Below are 26,375 nucleotides of genomic sequence, written 5' to 3' on the forward strand. Positions count from 1 at the left end.
GTTTTGCCTCGCTGATGTGTTACATTTGATGGCTTCAGTCACGGAAAATGAAAGTAAAACACTATAGTTAAAATATTTAATATATTTAATATGTAATATTCACAGATGAAAGTTTGGTACTCATGAAGTTACATTTGTCTGTAAACTGATTAAGAAAAGATTCTGATTAAGAAATTGTTGCATGTTTAAACGTGAAGCACTGTATAATTTCGTTCACATTAATTATGCCTAATTAGCCTAAAACAAAAAAAATGAATAAACCTGCACGATTTAGCTAAATCTTTGAAACTCTAATAAATGGACGGATTAATAAACTGTCCTCACGATTAAACTCAAGTTCTCTCATTATAATCAACAAAATACACACGATGTAAAAAAGAGCTTCATTAACTTACAACATAAATGATTTTAAAGGGAGCCTTCTTTACTTGCTTTTAGTGCTGGGCGATAGCATATGGCCTAAAAAAATCTGATTTATGATTTAAATCGATTTTAAAATCAATATTCAAATGACAGAGAAATTTTTCAAAGCAAGTTTTAATACAGTTATAAATTTATAACTGAGACAAGATGATAAAAATAAAATTCTTTCCAGCATTAAGGTAATAACATTTCAGTTTTTTTTATTTATTTATTATTTATTTAATACTAGCCCATCATGCATCTAACCATCCACTCGGTGTTAAGAGCTGTTCAGATTCAAACTGGACAGTCAGAGTCAGTGTCATGGGCGGAGGACAGAGCAAGTGGAAATATATTTTCTAGTCTATATTTCCATCTCGTTATGCTGCTGGTTTAGTTTTTTTTTTTTCTTATAGAATTTATTTGTAAATAGAACAGTCACTGTCTGTGTCTACACCGGATGTGAGAGTTGTCATCTGTGCCCCGCTGCGGGTGTGTCTAAACTTGATGACATCACAGAACATTTCGTCATAAACAGAACGAGCATCAGTTCACTGATGGGGATCGTGTCCAGTGTCTCCATCACTGTGTTCTGTTGTCTTTTGTCGGATCACGACACTCGTGTCCGGTGTAGACCTGGCGTGTGTTTTTTAATGGGTTATGTTACGTTATGTTATCGTATTATTATATATCTGTATTGACTGCTTGATCATATCATTGTATTATTTACAGCAGCAGAGTCTGTGAGAGTAGCTAGAGCAGCAACAACTTCCTTCCGCGCTCAAGAGCATCAGCTCCATGCGAACTGATACTAGAAACACGCTCCGCCTTCACTCCATGGATAAAGTGTGTTAGTATGTTTGAAATGTTATGTTCATAAGGCAGCCTATAAAAAATATTAAATAAATAAAAAATAACAGGAGAGTTTCACAGTGGCTTTTTTCCCTAGCACATGACAAACTAATAACATTGTAAGCATTAAATCTTTAATTGCTGCTTTCTGCTGTGCAAATTGTGTTTGTGACGAAAATAACGACATTTTTGTCAGTTACTTTATCTAAACAGATCGATTAACTTTTTGAAGATTTCAAAATCAGATAGCATGCTAATAATGTAGTAGCACTGTAAGATCACATTTGTTTGAATGCGTTATTGCTAAAGTGATTGCCTGTTTAAATCATGCTTTAACCCGAAAATAATCAGTAAAAGAAACCGACAAACTCCTTAGCCTTTAACATCCTGTTCGACTCTTGCAGTCATTGTAACCTTCTGATCAAGTCATAGCTAAATATGTTTAACATGAATTCTTGCTGAATATGCAGTTATATTATGGGCTTTTGGCATGAATTGTACTCGTGATGGAGGCGAGTGAAAACCACGAAGCTCAGACTCTTAATTTCCTCTCCTCGCTCCAGTCAGAATCACACCGCTCAGCTCATCCTCTGCTCGGCGGCGTGTCTCTGTCTCAGACTCGCAGGGGAGAGTTGAGCCACTCTGAACTACAGGAGAACTGAGTGGTGCGTCGGTGGATCTTAAAAAGAAAACCGATTTTCATTCAAACAAACCGATGTAAATACGAGTTAATCGATAAAATCGATTTATCACCCAGCCCTACTTGCTTTCATATAATTTAATTTAAAAAAAAATGCAGTTGCATTTAAATGCAGGTGTGTAAAATATGTGCAAGATTTGCACTGCACTGGTGGTAGATTTGCAGCATTTATTCTTATTTATTTTATCTTCATTACAAATCTTGTTTGGTTTTATTTTGGATGTAAAAAATAATGTACGTTGTAATGCAAAATGTGAATTAATATTAATATTCAAGGTTTTGTGCAAAAATTATTAATGCGCATTAATGACAGGGCGCATTAATATTCAACATTCAACAATCTGTGAATGTTGCATTTCTCTGTCGGAGAGAGTCAGCACTGTGAATTTCATCTTGCAGCAGACAAGAAAACATTTGTTTATTAATAAATAATTAAAATGTCTAATTTTTCACAATTATTAGGCTACTTCTGCATGTGCTTTGTGGCAAACTTAATGCATGAGCTTGAGTGCGGAATATATTATCGATCGATTATGTAAATTTAATATAAACCTCTGATTAGTTGAATATAACAAACGAACGAATAGAACTAGAAAAATCTTACGTGGGGACAGACCATTTTTTAGTCTATAATCAAAACAACAGTCGTATATAAACCGGTTCAGCAAGTGAAAGCCTTATAAGACACTGTCCATATGAAAGAGCAATTCACACCTTTATCTCGACCCCCACAAGCCACACATAACTACCCCCAAAAACCCAACCCCCTCCAACTGAACTGAATTCGGTCTGTGTTTTGGCTCTGAGGAACGGTGTGTTACTGGGCTGAAACATGCCTGCACTCAGCAGCACTACTCTTTGTATTCATTATATTCTCGCAGCCCATATTATTATTTTCACAGGACCATAATGATAATAAAAAATCATCAATTGATAATGAATCATTATTTTACGAAAATCATTGTTATTTGTGATCGTTGAAGTTTGGGGAAGGCTTTAAGACCAAGCGGAATCCTCTGTTCCCGCCTCACAGCGCGCGGGACTCCGCTCAGTGACGCAGCTTCACTGTCTGCGGTTTGACTTTACTGAATCAGATTGAGGCGAATACAACTTATTGATCATGAGCCCAACATTTAGCAAGCAGGAAAACATTCATTCTAACTGAAGGAAGACGTATTTCATTGAGCTAATGCTGTAAAATACAGAGAGAGAGAGAGAGGGACTAGTCTAGGGCTATTCTTAAACTTGAAGCTCATTATATTGAAGTACAAATCCAAACACCACAAATGCATTTTATGAATAATGAAATGTTATGAAAAGTATGCATTTTATTTATTCACATGCTGTATGCTTGAAATAATATTTTTTAAGTTCCATTGTTTAAAAAAATGCTTTATTGGCTACGTTTCATAAACTTTCAGTTGTTATGCTCTAAAATCCATGCCATTATTAATTTCACAGTATTTTCACCTCCTAAATCACTAACCTTTAAAGTCACAATTCTATAATGGTCAAAATTACTCAGGCCAATGGCATTTTTTAATGACATTATTTTATTATTATTATTATTATTTTTATATAATTGTAGCCTACATAAATAGGTGAAGCAAAACAAATATTTGGATCGTCCCTTATTTTTTCCCTTATTTTCTTAAAGAATAAACACTTATTTTCTACAAGAATAAACATGATAACATATTATTAATTCATAAAGAAATAATTTAAGCAATTAAAACCTATTTTTAATCTTGAATTTAAATACTATTAAACTAACTTTAAATTCTCAAGGAGTTTATAAGTAAAAAAGGATAAAATGTCACAGTGCATGTTAAATAGTCTAAATGAACTTGTGTTAACAATATAATTAGAACTAACAATATAGGTGAACACAGCTGAACACAACAAAGCAACACAATAGAAACAAATCAGACAGGAAATTAAACTAACTAAACTGAATACAATTGTTACAATTTCATCAATAAATTGTTGCGTCATGTGCATTTGATTCTTTCCATAAAGTCACACTGTCTTTAGGACTGTCAACAACAATATATTTAAGCCACAAGCATTATTTTGGGCTGTGACTGACACAAGACATCCAGTGTGAATCTAGTAACATTCATTGAAGCGTTTTTTTATTATTGTAATTTGCATGCTGTCAAATTTGACATTTTTACATCATGGTAGCAGCAAAGGGAAACTTGGCATTGAGATACATGGTCTTCAGATACATGGTTGTGGAACCAGAGCATAGAAACTTCCATCTCTGGTATTGTCCTTGGCAATATGGCACATAAATCCCTGTCGAGTGTTGAAAAGCTTCCCTACAAGGCCATCACTTTTCCCGCTATAGGGTGACAAAGAACACATTAGAACACCATCACAGACATACACAACAGAACCTTATGTTTTAATCTCAATAAAACATTTGACATTTTTGAGATGGGTTAAATTCTTTTTCAGTTAAAGTCTGCAGACATACATGTTTCATAAAGGATTTCTTTTTTGCAACTATGAATTGTATTTGTATTGGCACTAACCTACACACGTAGTATTTGACTCCAGGAAACCTCTTTGATTCGTCATATGAAACCATGTTCCTCTGTTCCCCCTCCATCCATTTCCAACCACTTCCTCCACACGGATCAACCAGAACCTGAAGATTAAATACAGTAATTACTGAAGAAATAGGAGAGGAGTTATGTCCTTGCCTACAGTCTGTTAATTGTCCTGCGTGTGTTTGTTATAATTTGTCAATAGAAACGTCTGTGACTAATAGTGAGTATCTGTTCTGCTCTGTAGACTTTTCTTGTTATATGATCCTAATATTCGATTCCAAGACATTTTTGTATTTGTAATTGAATGTCAGAAATAAGAGTTAATACTAAGCTAGCACCTTCAGCGCATTCATGTGCTGTGTTTATGAATATAATATTGCTGTTTGTATCATCCTGTTTCGTATGTGTTTGTTCATATCATTATGCTGCTATACTGTGAATTATTTCTGTGAAGTTTATATAATATTAGAGTACCTAATTTTTTGCTGTGTGATATTCATTGCCAGTATTCGGGACTTTCAGTTTTAATGTGACCTATTATGTTTACATATGTTAGGACAATGCTGTATCGCGTTGTACACTGCCACAGAAGTTGATACTGTATATTGTATTTGGTATATTGTATAGGTTCATGTGATTTGTTTTGATACTGAAGTCTTAATCTGATTATTTCTTTATTTCTGTTTTATTGAACCACACACACACTCGAATATATCTTCAGTGTTAAATAAACCCCTTTGATTGAAGTTGACCACATGATCCACTCCTGTGTTCTGACAGACACATCAAGAGGAAGGCTAGAAAAATCAGACCATCTTAGATTACAATCCTAGTTCAGCTCCTTAACAGTACTGCACTGATGTACCTCATAGCTATTGGCCTGATGCTTTCTTCCATCATATTCATAATTACAGCATTGATCCTTTTCAAAACCACTGTGCCACCCGCTGTCAGGTCCAATGGCTTTGCACACAGCAAGTTGGGCATTAGAACGAACAGCATCTGTAAACCACAATGATTTATGGGTTAATCAAGCCCAATGCTTTGAGAGGATCAGCCTCTGATCTGATGCAAGTACAACCCGAATTCCGGAAAAGTTGGGACGTTTTTTAAATTTTAATAAAATGAAAACTAAAAGACTTTCAAATCACATGAACCAATATTTTATTCACAATAGAACATAGATAACATAGCAAATGTTTAAACTGAGAAAGTTTACAATTTTATGCACAAAATGAGCTCATTTCAATTTTGATTTCTGCTACAGGTCTCAAAATAGTTGGGACGGGGCATGTTTACCATGGTGTAGCATCTCCTTTTCTTTTCAAAACAGTTTGAAGACGTCTGGGCATTGAGGCTATGAGTTGCTGGAGTTTTGCTGTTGGAATTTGGTCCCATTCTTGCCTTATATAGATTTCCAGCTGCTGAAGAGTTCGTGGTCGTCTTTGACGTATTTTTCGTTTAATGATGCGCCAAATGTTCTCTATAGGTGAAAGATCTGGACTGCAGGCAGGCCAGGTTAGCACCTGGACTCTTCTACGACGAAGCCATGCTGTTGTTATAGCTGCAGTATGTGGTTTTGCATTGTCCTGCTAAAATAAACAAGGCCTTCCCTGAAATAGACGTTGTTTGGAGGGAAGCATATGTTGCTCTAAAACCTTTATATACCTTTCAGCATTCACAGAGCCTTCCAAAACATGCAAGCTGCCCATACCGTATGCACTTATGCACCCCCATACCATCAGAGATGCTGGCTTTTGAACTGAACGCTGATAACATGCTGGAAGGTCTCCCTCCTCTTTAGCCCGGAGGACACGGCGTCCGTGATTTCCAACAAGAATGTCAAATTTGGACTCGTCTGACCATAAAACACTATTCCACTTTGAAATAGTCCATTTTAAATGAGCCTTGGCCCACAAGACACGACGGCGCTTCTGGACCATGTTCACATATGGCTTCCTTTTTGCATGATAGAGCTTTAGTTGGCATCTGCTGATGGCACGGCGGATTGTGTTTACCGACAGTGGTTTCTGAAAGTATTCCTGGGCCCATTTAGTAATGTCATTGACACAATCATGCCGATGAGTGATGCAGTGTCGTCTGAGAGCCCGAAGACCACGGGCATCCAATAAAGGTCTCCGGCCTTGTCCCTTACGCACAGAGATTTCTCCAGTTTCTCTGAATCTTTTGATGATGTTATGCACTGTAGATGATGAGATTTGCAAAGCCTTTGCAATTTGACGTTGAGGAACATTGTTTTTAAAGTTTTCCACAATTTCCCAGATTGGAGAGCCTCTGCCCATCTTTACTTCTGAGAGACTCTGCTTCTCTAAGACAAAGCTTTGATAGCTAATCATGTTACAGACCTGATATCAATTAACTTAATTAATCACTAGATGTTCTCCCAGCTGAATCTTTTCAAAACTGCTTGCTTTTTTAGCCATTTGTTGCCCCCGTGCCAACTTTTTTGAGACCTGTAGCAGGCATTAAATTTTAAATGAGCTAATTAAGTGGATAAAAGTGTAAACTTTCTCAGTTTAAACATTTGCTACGTTATCTATGTTCTATTGTGAATAAAATATTGGCTCATGTGATTTGAAATTCCTTTAGTTTTCATTTTATTAAAATTTAAAAAACGTCCCAACTTTTCCGGAATTCGGGTTGTATATGTAAAGTAAAAGAGTTTGCATACTGCTGGGCACCCCTCCGGTCTGAACCCACTGGAGGTCCTGACTCCTGCAGCCCTGGTATGGGTCTCCTTTCCATGGGCTCACACAAGTGCAGCTCCTGTCATGATTGGAGGATGAGCATTTGGCATTTACTCCACAGGGTTTAACCAGGCATGTGTCAAGACATGTCCCTAAGGAGCCAGTGCAGACCTCATGGTCCTTACACACACTGTTTTGTGTGCAATTGTTACACGTGTGTGGTGTGAAGGATGGACAGGGTGGCTTTGGGCATTTATACTCAGCGGGCAGAGGGTGTGTGGCAGAGCCCCAGCCAGGCGAGCATGAGGCCTTACAGACAGTGACTCCACCTTCAGATTTGCACTCAACTTGTCCGTTTACCTGCTCAGAGTAGCACACAGGTAAAGCACTCCACTGTCCTCCAGAACACCCCACAGACTCGGGGAAGGGCTTCAATAATCCACTACATTTAATTTTGACCTGCTGCTGTGCTGTGCTGTGGTACTGCTCCTTACAATGGTTGTTCTGAAGATCTGCAGCCTTCAGAGGGCCACATCCATTTTTATTGAAGAGTCTCCACTGCTGTGAAACATAGTCCTTAAAAACCTTCTCAACAAAATCAATGTTCCCTGATTTTCCAGTGACCATTAAATATTTCGACCAAGCTAAAACAGCTTCCTTTTCAAGGGCAAACATGTAGCGCACAAAATAATCAATCTGGTCCATGTAATATTTTGTGCACTCTACTGGCTCAGCAGACTGTCTTTGGGAGTCTTGGACCAGCGACTTGCGAAAAACATCCAGAATGTTGTTTTCTTCACCAGTGCCCATCATCATGTGGTGAAAGTCTGTGAGATGAACCTGAAAAGAGTTTTCCTCTGTGAACTGAGCTCCAACTTCAGACACATAGTGCCGTTGGGTTATCGTACCATTTTTAAGTTGTGTATGTAATGTGCTGATGTTTCTAAACTTATGAATCACATTGCTGTATTTCACAACTATTTGTGTCCACTGGATGTCATGTTGGACAGACTCAACTATTTCTTGTGTGTAGTCCTCCAGCTCCTTGATGCTACAATAAACTGTTGTCAGATCAGGGACTGGTTTATATATCATACCATTGATTTTACTTTCAAGAGCGGGATAGTCAATAATACAAGCTGGACCGCGGTACATCTTATGGCACTCACAGAATACTTGTGTGGTGTCCTTAATGGGTTTACATTCTCCATCATTACAGTTCATTTCTGAGCAGAAACATCTGTATAAAAGCACATAAAGGACAGTGAGGAAAGTCTTCACAGTATCCATTGCAGCTTAACCTGTTAAAAAGAAAGTATTAAGTGTAATTAGAAGCATTGAATATGTGACCTAGTGGCTTAATTCACAGTTTGTTTATAAAGCCACACACTTTGTTCTTTGCTGGTAAAGATGCATTACAGAGGATTTCTTATGGTCCCACTTTACATTAGGTGGCTTTAACTGCTATGTAGTTAAATCAACCAAAATAAATAAATATATAAGTACAATGTGTTCATATTGTATTGCTGCTATGGAGGGATACAGGTAAGGTTAACAGACAGGTTTGGTGGTATGGGTAGGTTTAAGGGATGGGTCAATAGAGTAATTAAAAATGTAATTACATAAATTAATAACAGATCTAATTACATGCAGGTGTTTTTTTATTTAATTTGGCATTAACTTACACATAAAAATATTTAATTTATTTTTAACGATTTGCATAAAGAAAATAAGGTTGCACTTTATTTGAAGGTGTCCTTGTAGCAGTGTAATTATACATATAAGTACTGAGTAATATTAATAAACTACATGTACTTACTACATGGTTAGGGTTTGGCTTAGGGTTACTTGCATGTAATTATGCATAATTAATAGTTATTATAATAATAATTACATGCAACATATGTAAAAAGGACAATATATTTACATGCAACATATGTTTCTCAGTTTAAGCTTTCCTCATCTTCTAACTGTAATTTCTGAGACTCTGTAGGCACCTACAGACATATGTTTTGGGATTGCCCTGAAGTTAATCATTTTTGTAAACAGGTTATCTATGAGTCTGAAGGACGTACTGGAAGTCGAAATATCATGCTGTTCTAAGATCTTGCTTTTAAATGATGACTCATCTTTCAGTTTCTCTCAGTCCAGATAAAATGTTATTCTCTGGATTGACTGGAGCAAATGTTCGCCTTACATTGGCAACCTCCTCACTCTTAGCTTGGTCACACTGGATGTACTCTTTCCTGGACACTGCAAACATTGAGCTATCACTTACAAAGATGCACAGTGCTACTCAAAAAACTATTCCAGCTTGGTTAATTTCTAAAATTAAGTGACATGTTTTAAATGTCTTTACACTGTACCTGCCTTCTGCAAATGTATGTAATTATTGTTATACACTATCTAGGTGGTACCAAATGTGATGCAAAGGGAGTGAGGGAGGGTTTTTTTTATGGTCTCTGTGGGTGGGTTGCAATTTAAAATGAAAAGGTTCAGTATGTTGCACTTTATTTCTACTGATAAGTCTGTATAATGGCTTTCTGAAACACACGATTTGATTAAAAATGTTCTTGATTTACCTTAATTTGAATTGGTGCAAAACAGACTATAAACCATTACAATCATGACTTGTTTAACACATATAGATAATATGCATAGTTAGTTTAATGTCCCTTACTGAGTGTGGTTCCACCCATGTTTTTTTCCTCACCCAAATATCTCAGAGGATCTGCTGAATTTGTTACATTACAGGTGAGGTTTAAAGGAGAATTGAATGAACTGAGGAAACTAGGGCTATAAATACACAGGAAAAATGATCAACTAAAAATACTCAAGTGAATATAATTAATAACCACAGCAACAAGCGAGAACAAACCAAAAACCAAGACAGACCATGTCCGATGTTGTTGGAGTTCAATCTTAATAAATGTTAAGGGGTTAGGTCGCCCAAAATACCAATTCTGTCATCATTTACTCACTTTCATGTCATCCCAAACCTATAAGAGTCCTGTTCACACAAGATATTTTACTGAAATCTGAGAAAGTTCTGTCTTTTCATTGACAGTCCATACAACCACTACTTTGAAGAAACTAAATGGTCATAAAGGCATAAAATATAGAGTGATTTAAGTCTTCTGAAATGACATGATAGCTTTAAATGATGAACAGATTTTATTTAGACTTTTATTTTAATTTAAACATAAAATTCAGCGCAGTAATGAAGAAAATGTAAGGAAGCAAAATGTCTAATGTTAATTTATACAGTGACTCAACTTTCGTAGAAATAGTTCAGGAAACCTAAACCTGAGGGTGAACCACAACATCATATTCTCACGTTCAAAGCAACAGGCCAGCGTCTAATCACTAAATCTAATCAACTTACAGGTAAACTCTCTTCAAGAATGAAAATAAGAGCAGAGATGAACTTTGCTGTAAAAAGAGTGCATACAGAAAGAGAGAAATATATTATCTCTAAACGAAGCATACACTTTTTTTTAAATCCATAAAAAAAAGGTCTACACACACTTTTTAACAACGATGTGAGTCAAATATAATGTGCTTCTTGTGCAATGTGCGACCACCATTGAATCTGGCAATCAACGTTAATTTCGCTTAATATTCAAAGTTTATAAATTATTGAGTGCATGTCACAAATAATGATTGAAATGAATTGTAGCTAATTAAAAATTTGGGGTGGCACCAGGGGTGGCCAATTAGATGTCAGGGGTGTCTAGTGCCGCCCTGGACACCCCTCTGACTCTGGAGATTGTTGGTACAGTGGCAGTCATGAACTTTCAGACAAGAAATGGCACACAATAAAGTAAAAACCCTACACCTAGCTATCCAGTCCACTGAGCAAGGATTACTGGAGAGTGCTTGTTTCCCAGTCCTTCCTGTATATCTGTCCCATCACCACCTTTCTCCTCTCTTCTTATCTTCTATGATCAGGACATCTAAAGTCCTCATGGCACACATAATGCACTGTGTGAAATATTCGACTATGCTTCTCATGTTTGCTATCATTTCAAATGTCTTAAAATGTGATTGGTTCAGCAGTCTCATTCCCACAGCAGTAGAGCAGATTACAAAATAGACTTTAGGAAAACTCTGCCCTGCTCTGCTGTGAGTGGTGTGTCATTTTTAAAGTCCCCATTTAATCAAAATGAAAGTTTTTTGGATGTTAGTATCAAGTCTAAAGGTTATCTATAAGGCAGTGTGCTCCAAAACCGTGACAAAATTCCCATTGAGCAGGCATGTGATCAGCTGGAGACAAAAAAGAAGGAAACTCTGACCCTCATTATTAAAAATATATATTTTATCACATTACAAGATATATCTTATATTGTAAAAATACATACTGCCCTGTAAAAAATAAAAAGCAGAATTTAATAATCATGACAACTATACAATAAAATATTATAATAAAGTACTATAATATATTAAAGTATATAGAATTGTTGGTTGCACTTTATTTTACAGTACGTGTACTAACATGTACTTCTACTGTACTTACAGTGTATTTATCTAAGAAAGTTTTGGTAATACAAGGTAACTACATGGGGTAGGGTTAGGTTTAGGGGTAGGTTCAGGGTTAGTACCTAGTTATTACATAGTTATTATAATTACTATAATAAGTACATAGTATGTACATGAGGAACAGGACTGTAAAGTAAAGTGCTACCGAATTGTTATTATTATTAAAGTACCTGCCAAAAGTTGGGAAACATTACAATAATGAATGATTTTGAAATAACTATCTCCTCCTCATCAAGGCTGATTTTTTTTTGATTAAAAAAATATATATATAAAATAATCTTTTAGAAATCATTACAATTTATTTGACTCTCAAGAAACATTTCTGATTATCATCAATGGTGAAAACAATTTTGCTGCTTCATATTTTGTGTGGAAATGATGATGCACTTTATTTTTCAGGATTTTTTGATAAATATAAAGTTTAATTAACAGCATTTATTTGCATTTATCAAATGCCTTCACTCACTTTTTGTCACTTTCATGCTTGTTGAATCAAATTATTAATTTCTCTCTCTTTTTTAAAATCTTATACGAGTGGTATCATTGTTTCCACAAAAATAAAGCAGTAAAACTGTTTTTAACGTTGATAATAATGAGAAATGTTTCTTGAGCAGCAAATCAGCATATTAGAATGATTTCTGAAGGATTATATGACACTGAAACTTCTTTGTAAACAACAACAGATTTATAAATGTTTCTAATGACGAATGTTGTGTTCCCAAATGCTAATTAAAGCGGCTCAAACCAAGTGCAGCGCTAACAGTGAATCAGAAACAGTACTGTAACGGCAGACATGTAGCGCGTCACACTACAGCCTATTATATAATTACAGCACAACCGTTGTGAATTTTATGACAGCACTAGCAATCTCAAATTCTCACCGCCATTCATAAAAAGTGACCGGGTCGAGTAACACGTTTCATCGCTGATTCTGCTAGCGTTTGGCGCTTTGGATCATTTGAACGCTTTAACTGTCCAGCAGATGGCGCCGCGAGCTCGTGCAGCGCTCTCAAGACCATTCCGTCCATGATGTTTCTTTTTGCTGTTTATTTAGGTAATAGATTAAGGCCATTTACACGATTTCAATCATCATGCAGTAACCAACCCACCCCCCCGGCCATCCCCTCCCCCCAAAAAAACTTGGATCTATGCGAATCACATGGGTCGTCCCTCAGAGGTCATAAAAAAAGGAAATCCGTATTTATGGAAAAATCACATTCATTATTTAGAAGATATAAGCATTCAAACTTGCATATCCTCACTACCGTCAAAGCGGCTCAACATTTTTTTTGCCGTCACGTCACATCACATCATCTTCTCATCAAATCATCTGACCAATCAAAAGCTATCTAGAATCCGAAGCGCCCGCCCCCTACACTATAAATAGATGCTGAAGCGGCTAAGATTGGTCACTTGTTCACAGTGTAGTATTTCCTGTACGCACACAGTCTGATCCGGACTTTGGCTCTGGTCCAGAGACGCAATCACACAGAACAGATGATATGTGCGAGTCGGCATATATTAAAAACTTTTACAACTACACAGCCTCAGTATGATTATGACCACTATTTTGTTTTATTATGAGTTTCATATTGAATCTAGGGGGTAATCTATCAGACTGTGGCTGTCAAAAGCGGTTTTATCAAGCTCAATGTCTCTGGCCCGTGCAGATATAAACAATTCGCTATTTTATAAAAGGGGCAGGGCTGCTCGATATGTCCTGCCCTCTCTTCCTGTTTCAGTTAAAATTACTTCACCACATAGAATAATGCTGCGTGTTTCAAGGCACTTCAGGGGACCTTTAAGGTCCTTGTTCCTTTGCATTCACATGGTGTGACCTCTCAGGGTTACATTTTCAGGTTTCATTTTGGGTAAGAGGTAACCAAAACTCAACAATCAGCTGTGAGTAAGTGGCACTTCTGAATCTCAGAATACTGTTCTGTCATTAATGAATAACTACACAGAAACAAATGAGTAACAATATTAATATTCTAGTAACTACTAACAGGAAATTATGATTAATTACTAACAGCACTTGGTTGAATGAGGAAATTAACTATTAGCTAAACATTAACTACTATTTTCATTACTATTTCACATTAGTATGTGTTCTTTGCATTTAACTGAGTGCTAGTGCTTACTAATGTGTTAATCATATATATGAGTATATGTAGCCTATGTATATAGGGGAGAGTGGGGACAGTTGCAACATTGCTGATTTATCCAATCAGGAATGAGCTGGAGTCATGACACTCCTACTGCACATGCTCAGTATGCCCCTCCTTCTTTCTGGAAGTTACCAGCCACATGTGAAACTAACTTATGGGAGTAACTTTTTTTTACAACAAGATTTTTTTGTCATAATGTCTAAACACTAGTTCCTCCAGTGCAAGCTGCGTTCTCATTTGAGACTGTTAGACCTCACCCCAGAGCAGGACCACGGAAGATAACGAAAGCAAACGGTAGGAAAAAAAATGCAAATCGGCCATCTTGACAGACACCCCCGAATAAAGGAGGCTTTGGAGAGGGAGAAAGCAAAAGTTAAGAGAAAACTGACAAAAAAAAAACACACTGGAAAAAATGAAAAGCACTGTTCATTATTTATTTTATTCTTATTAGCTCTGTTGTATTTATTTGTACTATGACTTGTCATTTGATTATTTGTTCTTATTGTGGTGTCAAAATTGGAATCGAGAAATGTGAAATTTCATTCGTATTTAAAATTTGGTGTTATAGCCTAATATAGTTGCATGGGTCAAGCACAATGAAAAACAATAACTATTTTAATTAATTTTGTTTGTGTGGTGGTGCCAACCTGGCCAGTATAGTTAAACTCTTATACTGCAAATACTTTAAAGTCTATAAAATCACAGCACTAAAGTGTTTTCGAAAGACCAGATGTAAAAACGACTACCAGACCACTGATTAACAGACTACTGCAACATACATGGTGCTGAAAAGCTTTGAGTAATCAATCATCTTAGGAAAAGATTGAATGATGTTGAGATGCAATAGAAAAAGAATAAAACAAGACTCACCAGGAAACACGATCATACAGGTACAACACTAGACAAAGCCCAGAACCAACACAGGGCTATTTATACTGAAGATAATGAATCACATGGCAATAAAAAGAGGAAGACAAGGTTTACAAAAAAACCACAGGGCAAAGCTTCATAATACAGTCCAAAGAAACATGAAACAGATATAATGACCCCTAGTGGTCATCTGGAATTAATGCCAATTCTAAACGTTAAAACTCTCGTTTTGTTTGTGAGAAACTAACTTGCATGTGCCTTAATGTTTTTAGACAATATGGCTTCGTATGTTGGTGACAAATAACATTATCACCCATGGCTGCTGATTGATGGGACAAGATTTCACATGTCATTTATATGAGTATTTATTAATCATTGAAATTTGCACTACATTTCCTAACAATGATTGTCAACAAGCCATATCTCTGATTAGCTAATTAAGGTCTCTGAGATCTTGGCAAAGGTTATCTGAGAACTTAAATCTCTTGGGGTTTTGCTGTATGCTAACTGCTGTATGATTGGAATGGCCATATTTTGCATGGTGCTCCTTTCTTTTTAACCAAGATTGTACAAAAATATATTGCACACACCTTGTTTAAATATAATATTTAGAAAATAATATTTCATTTTAAACTCAATATTAAATAAGATGCTGGTACCACTTTTCTTAAATGTGAGTCTGGAGCCCTTTAGTTGTGTGTAGCATCTGCCCCATGCATGTCCACACTTAAAGCGAGACAGGGGTAGCTGCAGCCTGGAGCAATGGGCGCGCTGAAAGGTTTCTCATTGGTGAAAGGAGTTTTACTGTGCTGGCCAATCAGCAGTAAATATACATTTACGTCATTTCCTTAGACAAGGTGACGGCTATAAGACGTGAGGTAATTATTCATCGTTTATCTATACTTTATATACCACAAATATGTATATTAAGATAAGTTTGTTACAATACGATCATAATTTTTCCTTTGCGTTATATCTTGCAGCTTTAGTAATTAGTTTATTGTTGTTGACAGACATATGTTCAGTGAGACAAAACGATGAGCGCATCGACGGCGAATCCTTCAGAGATGATAGTTTATATCTGCGTCCTGTTTGTACAAAAGAGTACAGAATACATCCTGTAAGTATAATAATTATTACCACCTCTGCTATTACAACTGTAGGAAGATCAATTCACAATCTGAAGACGATTAGACAAAATAAAAAAACTCTAATTTAGAGTTTGTTTCCACCTTTCTGCCAGGTGTCCAACTAATGCAGAGTATATTCAAGCTGTCAACACACTGATGTGAAGAACCCTTTCCAGAGAAATAGAGAAAGAAATGACTGTGTAAGTTAATTTGTTTTTAAACCATTGATTTATCTCTATCAACATAATCACACACAATATTGTAGTAACACGATGTTGTAATCTTTATTTGCTGGAAAATGACAATCAGTCAAGTTTGTGTTTTGAGCACATCTGACACATCCCTAAACCTGAAATGTAAAGCAGAACGTGCTCCACTGGCAGGTTATTGTAGAATATGTAAGCACACTGCCATATGCAGCATTTATTTTTGCACTGTTAATCAATTTTACATTTTCACGTAGTGCAGGTTAATGTAAGGAAGATAATGTACTACAGATATTTAAATCAGTTTAGTATGTACTCCACTTCTTCACTGCCTGACCATCATCTTAATGTTTATGCAGTTCAATGTTTTTATATTATTTTTTATATCTAAGGCACCTTGTTCAGTAAGTATTTAGATGTTTTTCATATCTGTCACGGTCTAAGCATGATCTGTTTCTGTTGTTCTGATGAAGGAAGCTTGTGTTGGGGAGGATTCAGTGTCTGTTGAGGCACATGTGAATGTGCTATAAAGTGAGTATCAGAAACACATCCAGACCCCTCGACGGTCAAAGACCACACGACAGGAACATGCTCCTGGAGACGCTGAGAAAGTATCTATACTCAAAAAATACACATACTTCAGGACACCTGCTGGAGTGAGTATATTAAAGAAAAAAACTCATCAACTGCGAAAATGTCTTGTTTCAAATCTTTTCAGGTAATATTTTATTCTTCTGTACCTTTTTAGCCCATCTGTTAAAAATGTAAAGCAATAGTTTTAGAAAACAATGTAAGATTTATCGGTGTATACAAGAACATGAAATGCACTGTATATTGTGAACCTTATACATTAGCTTCTGATTGTTTCTGCAGTTCTGCAATAGCTACACCGTCTGAGCCAAAGAGGATGCAACAGAATCTGATGAATCTGAAAAGTGTTTTCTTTTTTTTCTCGTTATTATTATTATTGTTGTTGTTGTTATTCTTTTTATTTATTTATCTTATGTAGGGGGACCCTGCTACACCTTTCCTACCATACACCTGATGGATACTGACTGTAAAATGGCAATCATAGTTCGAGGGCTCAGTGTGGTGACAGAAGATGGAACAGATGTGTGCCAGTGCACCAGCCTTGATGAAGCTTCATAACAGCCTTCTGTGTGTATTCTGCTTTCATCATTGGATATCCACCACACCTGAGAAAGACACTGACTCTTCAGAGGCACATTGTGAACATTAGAAGATGCAGACAAGCACTGTCAGTAACTTTACTCATGCCTTGACTGTACCATTGCCCAAAGTGCACTCGAAGGACATTCACTCTTTTGAAGTGAAAGTCAGTGAAGAAAATGTTTAAATAGTCCATGCAACTACAGTGGCTCAACCATACGTTTCTCAAGCGACGATAAAACTTTTCGTGTGAAAAAAACAAACAAAAGAACGACTTTATTGAACTATTCATTTTCTTTCTTGTAGTCCTCTGACGTTAGTTCACGAGAGCTCCATGACGCATGCGCGAGAACTGAACTGACGGTCTTCTTCTACTACTACTTGTTACTGGCTGCTCACTCCTTAGGAGTATTACCGCCACCTAGGGTTCAAGATGAAGTGCTGGCATAGCCGGAAGCGCTAAACTTTGTTTACAAGCAGGTGAACGCGCGCGCGGTATGTAAGCTATTGAATTCGACATTGATCGTGCTTTTGGTCTCGCTCTAAGTAATTGTTTACAATGGTTAGAAAGTGTGCATTTCCTGGATGTCCGAATCGTGAAAAACTAACGAGTAAACGTAAAGGTGCCTTAACATTGCCACAAAATGAATGGCTTACCTTTCACCGTTTCCCATCAAATGATCGTGAGCGACTGAATCTATGGCTGCTGGCTTTTCAACGGGATGTTAATTTACCGATTAATTTCGTAAAGCACATGAAGTTGTGCAGTGAACATTTTTCTCCAGACGACTTCAAATCAGTTCAACAAAAAAGATTACTGAAATCAACAGCTGTGCCCAACTTGTTTATATAGACCAACAAGGTAAGTGGAAGCAGTGTGTGGTAATTGTTAAAGTCATGATACACTCATTTAGTTTTGTCTTCATTTGTATATGGCTATATATTAAATAAAAAAAAAAACATAATACGTGATACAGTGAATTAAAGCCGAGTTACAACATTGACTTGAAATGTTTTAGGAATCAAAGGATCCATCACAACTCAGTCAGGACCCCCAGTCAGCAGGTCCACTCCTTACAGGTCTTCTTCCACAAGTAACTGATCAAAGTGAAAACACAGTTACAGAGGAAATATTGTCAGCTGTAAATTTAGCTGGTGTTCCTCAGTCAACCCCAGTTAAGCCAAATAGAATTAATAGTTCTACGCAAGTACCTGACTCTCCATTTCCTTCAACACTTCTGTTGGTGTTATCAAGTCCTGAAAAATCTACACAGTGTTCAAAGCCATCTACATCAGGGACGTACTACGCCTTACCAGCCAGTAAATTAACTTTTTAATTAATGTCCTTATTCTGTGGTTTTTAATAATAAAATCATAATTTTTACGAGGGACATAAAATGTACTTTATCATATATTTGTTACTATAATCCTATGTTGTTGTTTTAATTTGCCAAAAATATTATTATTATTATTATTATTTTATTTAGAATGAACAAACTGAAAGTGAGAACATCAATGAAGACCTTAGTCTTGATGTCAGCATGCTTTCCCTGGATCCTACAACAGAAAAGGACCTAAGTTTTGTTCCTCTAAGTTCGACCTCAACATCAACTCCAACTACAGAAGAAGAAGAAGCAAATTGCAGATTCAAAGATAAAAATTAGAACGTCAATGAGTCCAGTTTGATGGAGCTGTTTACCAGATGTCATCATTGTGGAGCATCAGTCACTGAAACTAAAAAAACAACTTGTGGAAGCCTCATACGTGTTGCTTGGGAATGTTCAAATGGTCATCAAGGAAAATGGAACTCGTGTGATGAAATTAGAGGCATGCCAGCTAACAACCTTCTTGTGGCAGCGTGTACACTTTTCACTGGGGCAACATATGCGGACATTGATGACTGGGCTTCATTACTCCACCTGCAAATACCAAAGAAAACCACCTTTTACGCTATCCAGTCCTCTTATTTAATCCCGGTTGTAGACGTTATGTACAAAGAACAACAGGAGAAATTGCTGGAAGGCTTGCGGACACAAAACATTCTGCAAAAAGGAGTTCCTTTGTCAGGAGATGGGAGAAATGACACGGAAGTTTAAATCAAAACTGCGTGTATAAGTAAAACAAGTTGCAAACTATTTTATCCTCGTTAGCCATTTTTAAATTTAAATCATTATTGGTGTTGTTTTTTTTGCAGCCCTGGATTCTCAGCAAAGTACTGTACATACAGTATAATGGATGATTCAACTAATCAGGTTGTTCACTACGAGTTGGTGCAGGTCAGTGTACATGCAGATATTGTCACTAATTGATCAACATTTATATTTAATGTGTTTTGTATTATTATTTTACTTAAATTGTGTATTATTATTAAAGGTGCTCTAAGCGGTCTCACACATTTTTTAGGCAAAAAACATTATTTTTTTTTTTACATACAACAAACATCTCCTCAGTATCCACTAGCTTTCTGTTTCCTGAACACACTTTTTTAAAAAACATGTTCTCTGCAGACAGCCTAATCAACACAAACAGAGCGACCCGTAGCACAAAACATAACAAACTGTTCCAGCCAGTAACCGACTAGAATGATGTGGGGTGGGTTTGGGGGGTTAGTACACGGATGAGTTGGAGAGAGGCTCTAGCTAGCCTCTGTTTTGTTTGATAATAATACAAAACTCAACAATTGGTTACGCCAACCGAGATTGATTAAAGCACCTTTTAATCTAATGAAGGAATGACATTTGTTGATATAATTATATAATTTTTTAAAATTCAAGGTTACAGAAGCAGCAAGCTCTGTTGGCATGGAGCCCATAGGCTTTAAAAGAGGTCTCAACTCTCTTTTGGAAATGGGAATTGACATTGACGTGATGACTACGGACAGATCCCCAGGGTTGATTATCCACAAATTCATCATGAGTTTGACATCTGGCACGTAGTGAAGGGTATACATCTTTCCATACTAATTCATACATATTTTTTTAATAACTTTTTTATTTCTTAACTACTGTTGTACATAAAAGCGGCTTTGCATAAACTACGGTTTGACAATAATATAAACACTGTTTGTATGTACTAGGTTTACCCCACAATCTCATAATGTATAATAAATAATTGTCATAATGTTTTGCAGGTTTCTTCAAGGAATTACTATCAGTTTAAAAAGAAAGAAAATGTAGACCTTCAGCCATGGATTAAAAGCATATGCAACCATTTGTGGTATGCATGTGCATCCTGCAACGGTGGCCCAGAGGTTTGTTATCTAATATTTGTTTTATACATCTGATGTAGACAAACCCTTATCAAAAATTTCATTGTAAAAATGTTTTAAACAGGTTTTGACAGAAAAGTGGAAATCTCTGCTCCATCACATTTGCGGTGAACACAGGTGGGAAGAAAATGGACGTCAACAAACGTGTGCCCACGATGAACTCACCCATGACCAGCAAAGGAGGAAACGATGCCTACGAAAAGAGTCCACAGCCTTCCACACACTATCAACACTGGTTTTATATCCCAATCTGTTGAAGGACATGAGGCAAATGGCCCTCTTCAAGCACACAGGCAAGTTAATGCTAAAACAAATGGTTTAAAATTCACATGGATAGGGAAAACCTAAAAATGTATTTTATTTCTCAGGCAGTCTTGAGGTTTACCATTCTGTTCTTCTGAAATACTGCAGAAAGAACCTGCATTTTCACTACTCCTCGATGACAGCTCGTTCTCAACTTGCTGTCATGGATCACAATGAAAATGTAAACCGTCAACAGGCCACAACCAGCTCAGGCAAGTAATCAACTTTCCAAAAGTGGGGTGCTGACAATGCAAAATGCACAACTGAATTATACATACACACTGACAGAGAGCAAAATAGACACGGTAATTTAGTTAGGGCAAAAGATAATGCATTACAACTGTATATATTTCACTTTTACAGGTGTTCCGCGATACAACATTGTTTTCCCCAAGCAAAATAAAGATTGGTTGGCAAGGAAAATTTATGAACCAACAACACAAAACTTCAGGGATGAACTTCTACAAAGGTTACAGGAACGGCGCAGTGACCCTACTGTACTTTTCAAGGACCCTTCCTCTCAAGTTTCTTTGCCTGATATACCGTGCAATATTGCAACAAAACCCAAACTGGACAAGGGGGCTGCTATTGCAAAACATGTGTCAAGGTTTTCCAAGTAAAAGACTGTCAACAGAATACTGTAAAACATTTTTTGGCCTTTAGATTTTTCTTTTGGTGAAATGCTATCTCATGATGCATATTTACGTAATTTTAATTTTTTTTTTGGTTAGAAAAATTTGTATATAGTGTTTGAAACTGTTGATAATAAAAAAATTGTGCATATCTATTGCAGTGATAAAGAAAGCTCTCTGACTAAAATTCTCTTTAACATCTAAACTAAAACTGTTTGGTAAACCTTAAACCTAAATTACAAACACAAGACAATATATTTTTATTAACATTTTTATTTAACAAGTATATCAGCAATACACAAATATGTTAAATGTAAATATTCAAAAAATAAAATAAATAAAAATAAATTAGTGTATTGACTTGCTTTTCATTTCTTTACATTAGCATAAAAGGTTCTTCGGCATACTTGAAACCAACATATACTCCCGAGGATGAGGGATATCTTTCCCGTATGGCTCGCACTACACAAGATGGAAGAACTTTTCTGTTGTGTCTTCCAAGTTTTTGACCTTTCAATATCCATTCGAGAACCACGCGGTATGCCACCAGTCTGTACTGACTGTAAACAGAAAAAAAAAGAATTAGAAAGTGTTTACACACATAAAGATAGATGATAAAAAAACACATTGTAAAAAGCTAGGCTGCACCTGTAATTATTCTACAGTCAAAACAAACCTACTTACTCCATAGATAAAGTGCCAGCCGGTCCTTCTGGCCTCGGACGTCTCTTCCAGTTCACTTTAGGCAAATTAAAAAACACTTCTAAAACACTTCGACTTAGCAGGGGCGGAAAACCGGGATCCTCGGTTATACAGCGAAATACACTTGTCCCATTGTCTGCGTTATCCAAACTTTCAAGCTGTGGCATGACAATGTCCCAATCGATGCAGCACATGCTCTCCTGTTCAGTTGGCATCGCCTGGCACTGATTACATTTACACCACCAGCTCTCCAATGCTCTCGGTCTTTCGGAAGCTTGAGACTGTGGTTGTGTTGCAGCGGCAGCCTCTTCCATCTCTTGCATTTCAGTGTCTGTGTATTCAGGTTCGAATAAGTAAGGTTGGTTAAAAAAATTCAAGTCTTCATCTACGTCAAAATCTGCCGACATATTTACAAATAATGGTTTTAACTACCGCGCGCGCGCTTCCGGCTATGCCAGCACTTCATCTTGAACCCTAGGTGGCGGTAATACTCCTAAGGAGTGAGCAGCCACTAACAAGTAGTAGTAGAAGAAGACCGTCAGTTCAGTTCTCGCGCATGCGTCATGGAGCTCTCGTGAACTAACGTCAGAGGCCTACAAGAGAGAAAATGAATAGTTGAATAAAGTCGTTCTTTTGTTTGTTTTTTTCGCACAAAAAGTATTATCGTCGCTTGAGAAACGTATGGTTGAGCCACTGTAGTTGCATGGACTATTTAAACATTTTCTTCACTGACTTTCTGGACGGACAAGTTTGGGCCCCCTTAAAGCCAATGGAGGAGTATTCCAGCGCTCATATTTAATCACAAAAAATATTAATTTGTGATCCGAAGATGAACGAAAGACTTACATGGTAAGTCTTGATAGCCCAATACGTCACTTCCTGTTTGTTGTTGGCGGCTGTACTGCGTTTGAGCTCCGTCACTATATTCTTTTCATTGACTATTTTAACTAAAAAATCAATTTTATACATCATCGTTTCCGTTTATATAACGTGTGAATATATCCTCTATTGTATTCTGCAACAAAAACAATCAGAGCGCCTCGCTATCACTAGTTTTATTTTGATCTCCCGGGTCCGCTATTAGCTTTTAGCCCGTTAGCATCAGCAAGCATGGTTGCAGCTAACTGCGCTTACATTGCTAATACTCTTTTCACACACATTACCACTGCTGTACTCACTGTTACGTGCTTTAATGGCGGATGAATGTCTCCACCTTGTGCAGCTCGAGTTCGAGGCCGTGGGAAAGCAGATTCGCGACCTGGAGGTGAGGCAGGCCCAGCTGAGAGAGCGGAGAGCCACGCTGGAATCATCCCGGGCTGACGCTCACAAGTCCGGGGTAAGTATACAGCGATCTGCTAACAGTCCCACCACGTCTACTCCGTGTGTTTCTCTGCACAGGCCCGGTGCACCCAGGACGCGATCTTCCCAGATGTCCTTCACTGCGACGCCGGGACACCACGGACCCTGGGTGCATCCACAGCGGAGGACGCGAGCCGGGTCCCGGGCGACGACTTCTCCCCCTCCTGCCTTCGACATCTCCATCCGGAACCGCTTCGCTCCCCTCCGCGAGACAGGACGCGACGCTGTGATCATCGGAGACTCCATCGTCCGACACGTAAGTGCTACGTTAGCCAAAGGTAAAGTGCACACTCATTGTTTGCCTGGTGCTCGTGTTTTATTGATGTTTCTGCGCAGATACCCGCGATCCTGAAGGCCGACGAGAGCCCCAGAGCGGTCGTGCTTCACGCCGGGGTTAACGACACCACGCTGCGGCAGACGGAGACGCTGAAGAGGGACTTCAGCAGCCTGATCGAGACGGTTCGCAGCACGACGCCCGCGGCGACGATCGTCGTGTCAGGATCACTGCCCACGTATCGATGAGGACACGAAAGGTTCAGTAGACTTTTTGCTTTAAATGAATGGTTGTTGTCATGGTGTAAAGAACAGAAACTGCTATTTGTTAATAACTGGAATCTTTTCTGGGAGCGTCCTAGGCTGTTTCGCGCTGATGGATTACACCCCAGCAGAATCGGAGCGGAGCTGCTCTCTGACAACATCTCCAGGACACTTCGCTCCTTGTGACTAGTAAGACAATTCTCAGATAACTATTATGCTGAGTTTTGTTCCACCCGCTTAAATGATAAAAGTACTTGCGCTGTAAAAACTATTAAGACTGTGTCTGTTCCCCGAATAGTGAGGTCAAAATATAATGTAGGATCTAGAAAAAATCTTATCGTAATTAAACCAGAAAAATGTAAAGTAAATGAACAAAAACAATTTTTAAAGTTTGGGCTCATAAATATTAGATCACTCACACCCAAAGCAGTTATTGTAAATGAAATGATCACAGATAATAGTTTTGATGTACTCTGCTTGACTGAAACCTGGCTAAAACCAAATGATTATTTTGGTCTAAATGAGTCTACTCCACCAAACTACTGTTACAAGCATGAGCCCCGTCAGACTGGTCGTGGCGGAGGTGTCGCAACAATATATAGTGATATTCTCAATGTTACCCAGAAAACAGGATACAGGTTTAACTCTTTTGAAATACTTCTGCTAAATGTTACACTGTCAGACATGCAAAAAAAGTCTAATGTATCTCTTGCTCTGGCTACTGTGTATAAACCACCAGGGCCGTATACAGAATTCCTAAAAGAATTTGCAGATTTCCTCTCAGACCTTCTAGTTACAGTTGATAAGGCGCTAATCATGGGAGATTTTAATATTCACGTTGATAATGCAAATGATACATTAGGACTTGCGTTTACTGACCTAAAAAACTCCTTTGGAGTCAAGCAAAATGTCACCGGGCCCACTCATCGTTTTAATCATACACTAGATCTAATTATATCGCATGGAATCGATCTTACTGCTATAGATATTGTACCCCAAAGTGATGATATTACAGACCATTTCCTTGTATCGTGCATGCTGCGTATAACTGATATTAACTATATGTCTCAGCGTTACCGTCTGGGCAGAACTATTGTTCCAGCCACCAAAGACAGATTCGCAAATAACCTGCCTGATCTATCTCAACTGCTATTTGTACCCAAAAATACACATGAATTAGACGAAATTACTGACAACATGGGCACTATTTTCTCTAATACATTAGAAGCTGTTGCCCCCATCAAATTGAAAAAGGTTAGAGAAAAACGTACTGTGCCATGGTATAACAGTAATACTCACTCTCTCAAGAAAGTAACTCGTAGTCTTGAACGCAAATGGAGAAAAACTAACTTGGAAGTTTTTAAAATTGCATGGAAAAACAGTATGTCCAGCTATAGACAGGCTCTAAAAACTGCTAGGGCAGAGCATATCCACAAACTCATTGAAAATAACCAAAACAATCCAAGGTTTTTATTTAGCACAGTGGCTAAATTAACAAATTACCAGACGCCACCTGATTCAAATATTCCACCAACGTTAAATAGTAATGACTTTATGATTTTTTTCACTGATAAAATAGATAACATTAGAAATACAATAGCGAATGTAGATTCTACAGCGTCTAACACTTCAGTTTCATCCATCGCACCCAAAGATAAACTGCAGTACTTTACAAATATAGGACAGGAAGAGCTAAATAAACTTAACACTGTATCTAAACCAACAACATGTTTATTAGATCCTGTACCCACTAAATTACTAAAAGAGCTGTTACCTGTAGCCGAAGAACCGCTTCTCAATATCATTAACTCGTCGTTATCTTTAGGTCACGTCCCAAAACCATTCAAGCTGGCGGTTATTAAGCCTCTTATTAAGAAACCAAAACTAGATCCTAGTGTACTGGCAAATTATAGGCCTATTTCAAATCTTACATTTATGTCTAAAATTTTAGAAAAAGTTGTGTCTGCTCAATTGAGCACCTTCCTGCATAAAAATGATCTGTATGAAGAATTTCAGTCAGGTTTTAGGCCCCACCATAGCACAGAAACTGCACTGGTTAAAATTACAAATGACCTGCTTCTTGCGTCAGATCAAGGCTGCATCTCATTTCTAGTCTTACTTGATCTTAGTGCTGCGTTCGACACCATAGATCATGACATACTCATAGATTGATTACAAAACTATACAGGTATTCAAGGGCAGGCTCTAAGATGGTTTAGATCCTACCTGTCAGATCGCTACCATTTTTTTTTACTTAAATGGGGTGTCATC

At 37.4% G+C, this 26,375-nt stretch overlaps 1 protein-coding gene and 2 long non-coding RNA genes across 3 annotated transcripts; 2 read left to right on the plus strand and 1 right to left on the minus strand.

The window, feature by feature from the left end:
• Window positions 1-3,825: 3,825 nt before the first annotated feature.
• On the minus strand, window positions 3,826-8,527 carry LOC132098491 (uncharacterized). Its single transcript, XM_059504589.1, has 4 exons — window positions 7,205-8,527; window positions 5,378-5,514; window positions 4,495-4,610; window positions 3,826-4,301 (listed from the first exon to the last, which is right to left on the minus strand). The coding sequence occupies exons 1-4, from the start codon at window positions 8,508-8,510 to the stop codon at window positions 4,178-4,180; spliced, it is 1,683 nt and encodes a 560-aa protein (XP_059360572.1). The 5' UTR covers window positions 8,511-8,527; the 3' UTR covers window positions 3,826-4,177.
• A 7,513-nt stretch (window positions 8,528-16,040) lies between these two features.
• On the plus strand, window positions 16,041-17,334 carry LOC132098492 (uncharacterized). The gene is made up of 3 exons (XR_009422939.1): window positions 16,041-16,127; window positions 16,607-16,789; window positions 17,143-17,334. It is a non-coding gene; the product is annotated as an uncharacterized LOC132098492 (long non-coding RNA).
• Window positions 17,335-20,460: 3,126 nt separating this feature from the next.
• Window positions 20,461-21,236, plus strand: LOC132098493 (uncharacterized). Its single transcript, XR_009422940.1, has 3 exons — window positions 20,461-20,553; window positions 20,636-20,868; window positions 20,944-21,236. It is a non-coding gene; the product is annotated as an uncharacterized LOC132098493 (long non-coding RNA).
• The last annotated feature ends 5,139 nt before the right edge of the window (window positions 21,237-26,375 follow it).

The sequence above is a fragment of the Carassius carassius genome, chromosome 22 (assembly GCF_963082965.1).
Source record: "Carassius carassius chromosome 22, fCarCar2.1, whole genome shotgun sequence".
Lineage (NCBI taxonomy): Eukaryota > Metazoa > Chordata > Actinopteri > Cypriniformes > Cyprinidae > Carassius > Carassius carassius.

Coding starts and splice junctions, on each gene's coding strand:
- LOC132098491 (XM_059504589.1), bottom strand. CDS start 8,510: ATGGATACTGTGAAGACTTTCCTCACTGTCCTTTATGTGCTTTTATAC. Junction 5,515..7,204: donor GACCGGAGGGGTGCCCAGCA/GTATGCAAACTC, acceptor TGTGGTTTACAG/ATGCTGTTCGTTCTAATGCC. Junction 4,302..4,494: donor GTCAAATACTACGTGTGTAG/GTTAGTGCCAAT, acceptor GTCACCCTATAG/CGGGAAAAGTGATGGCCTTG.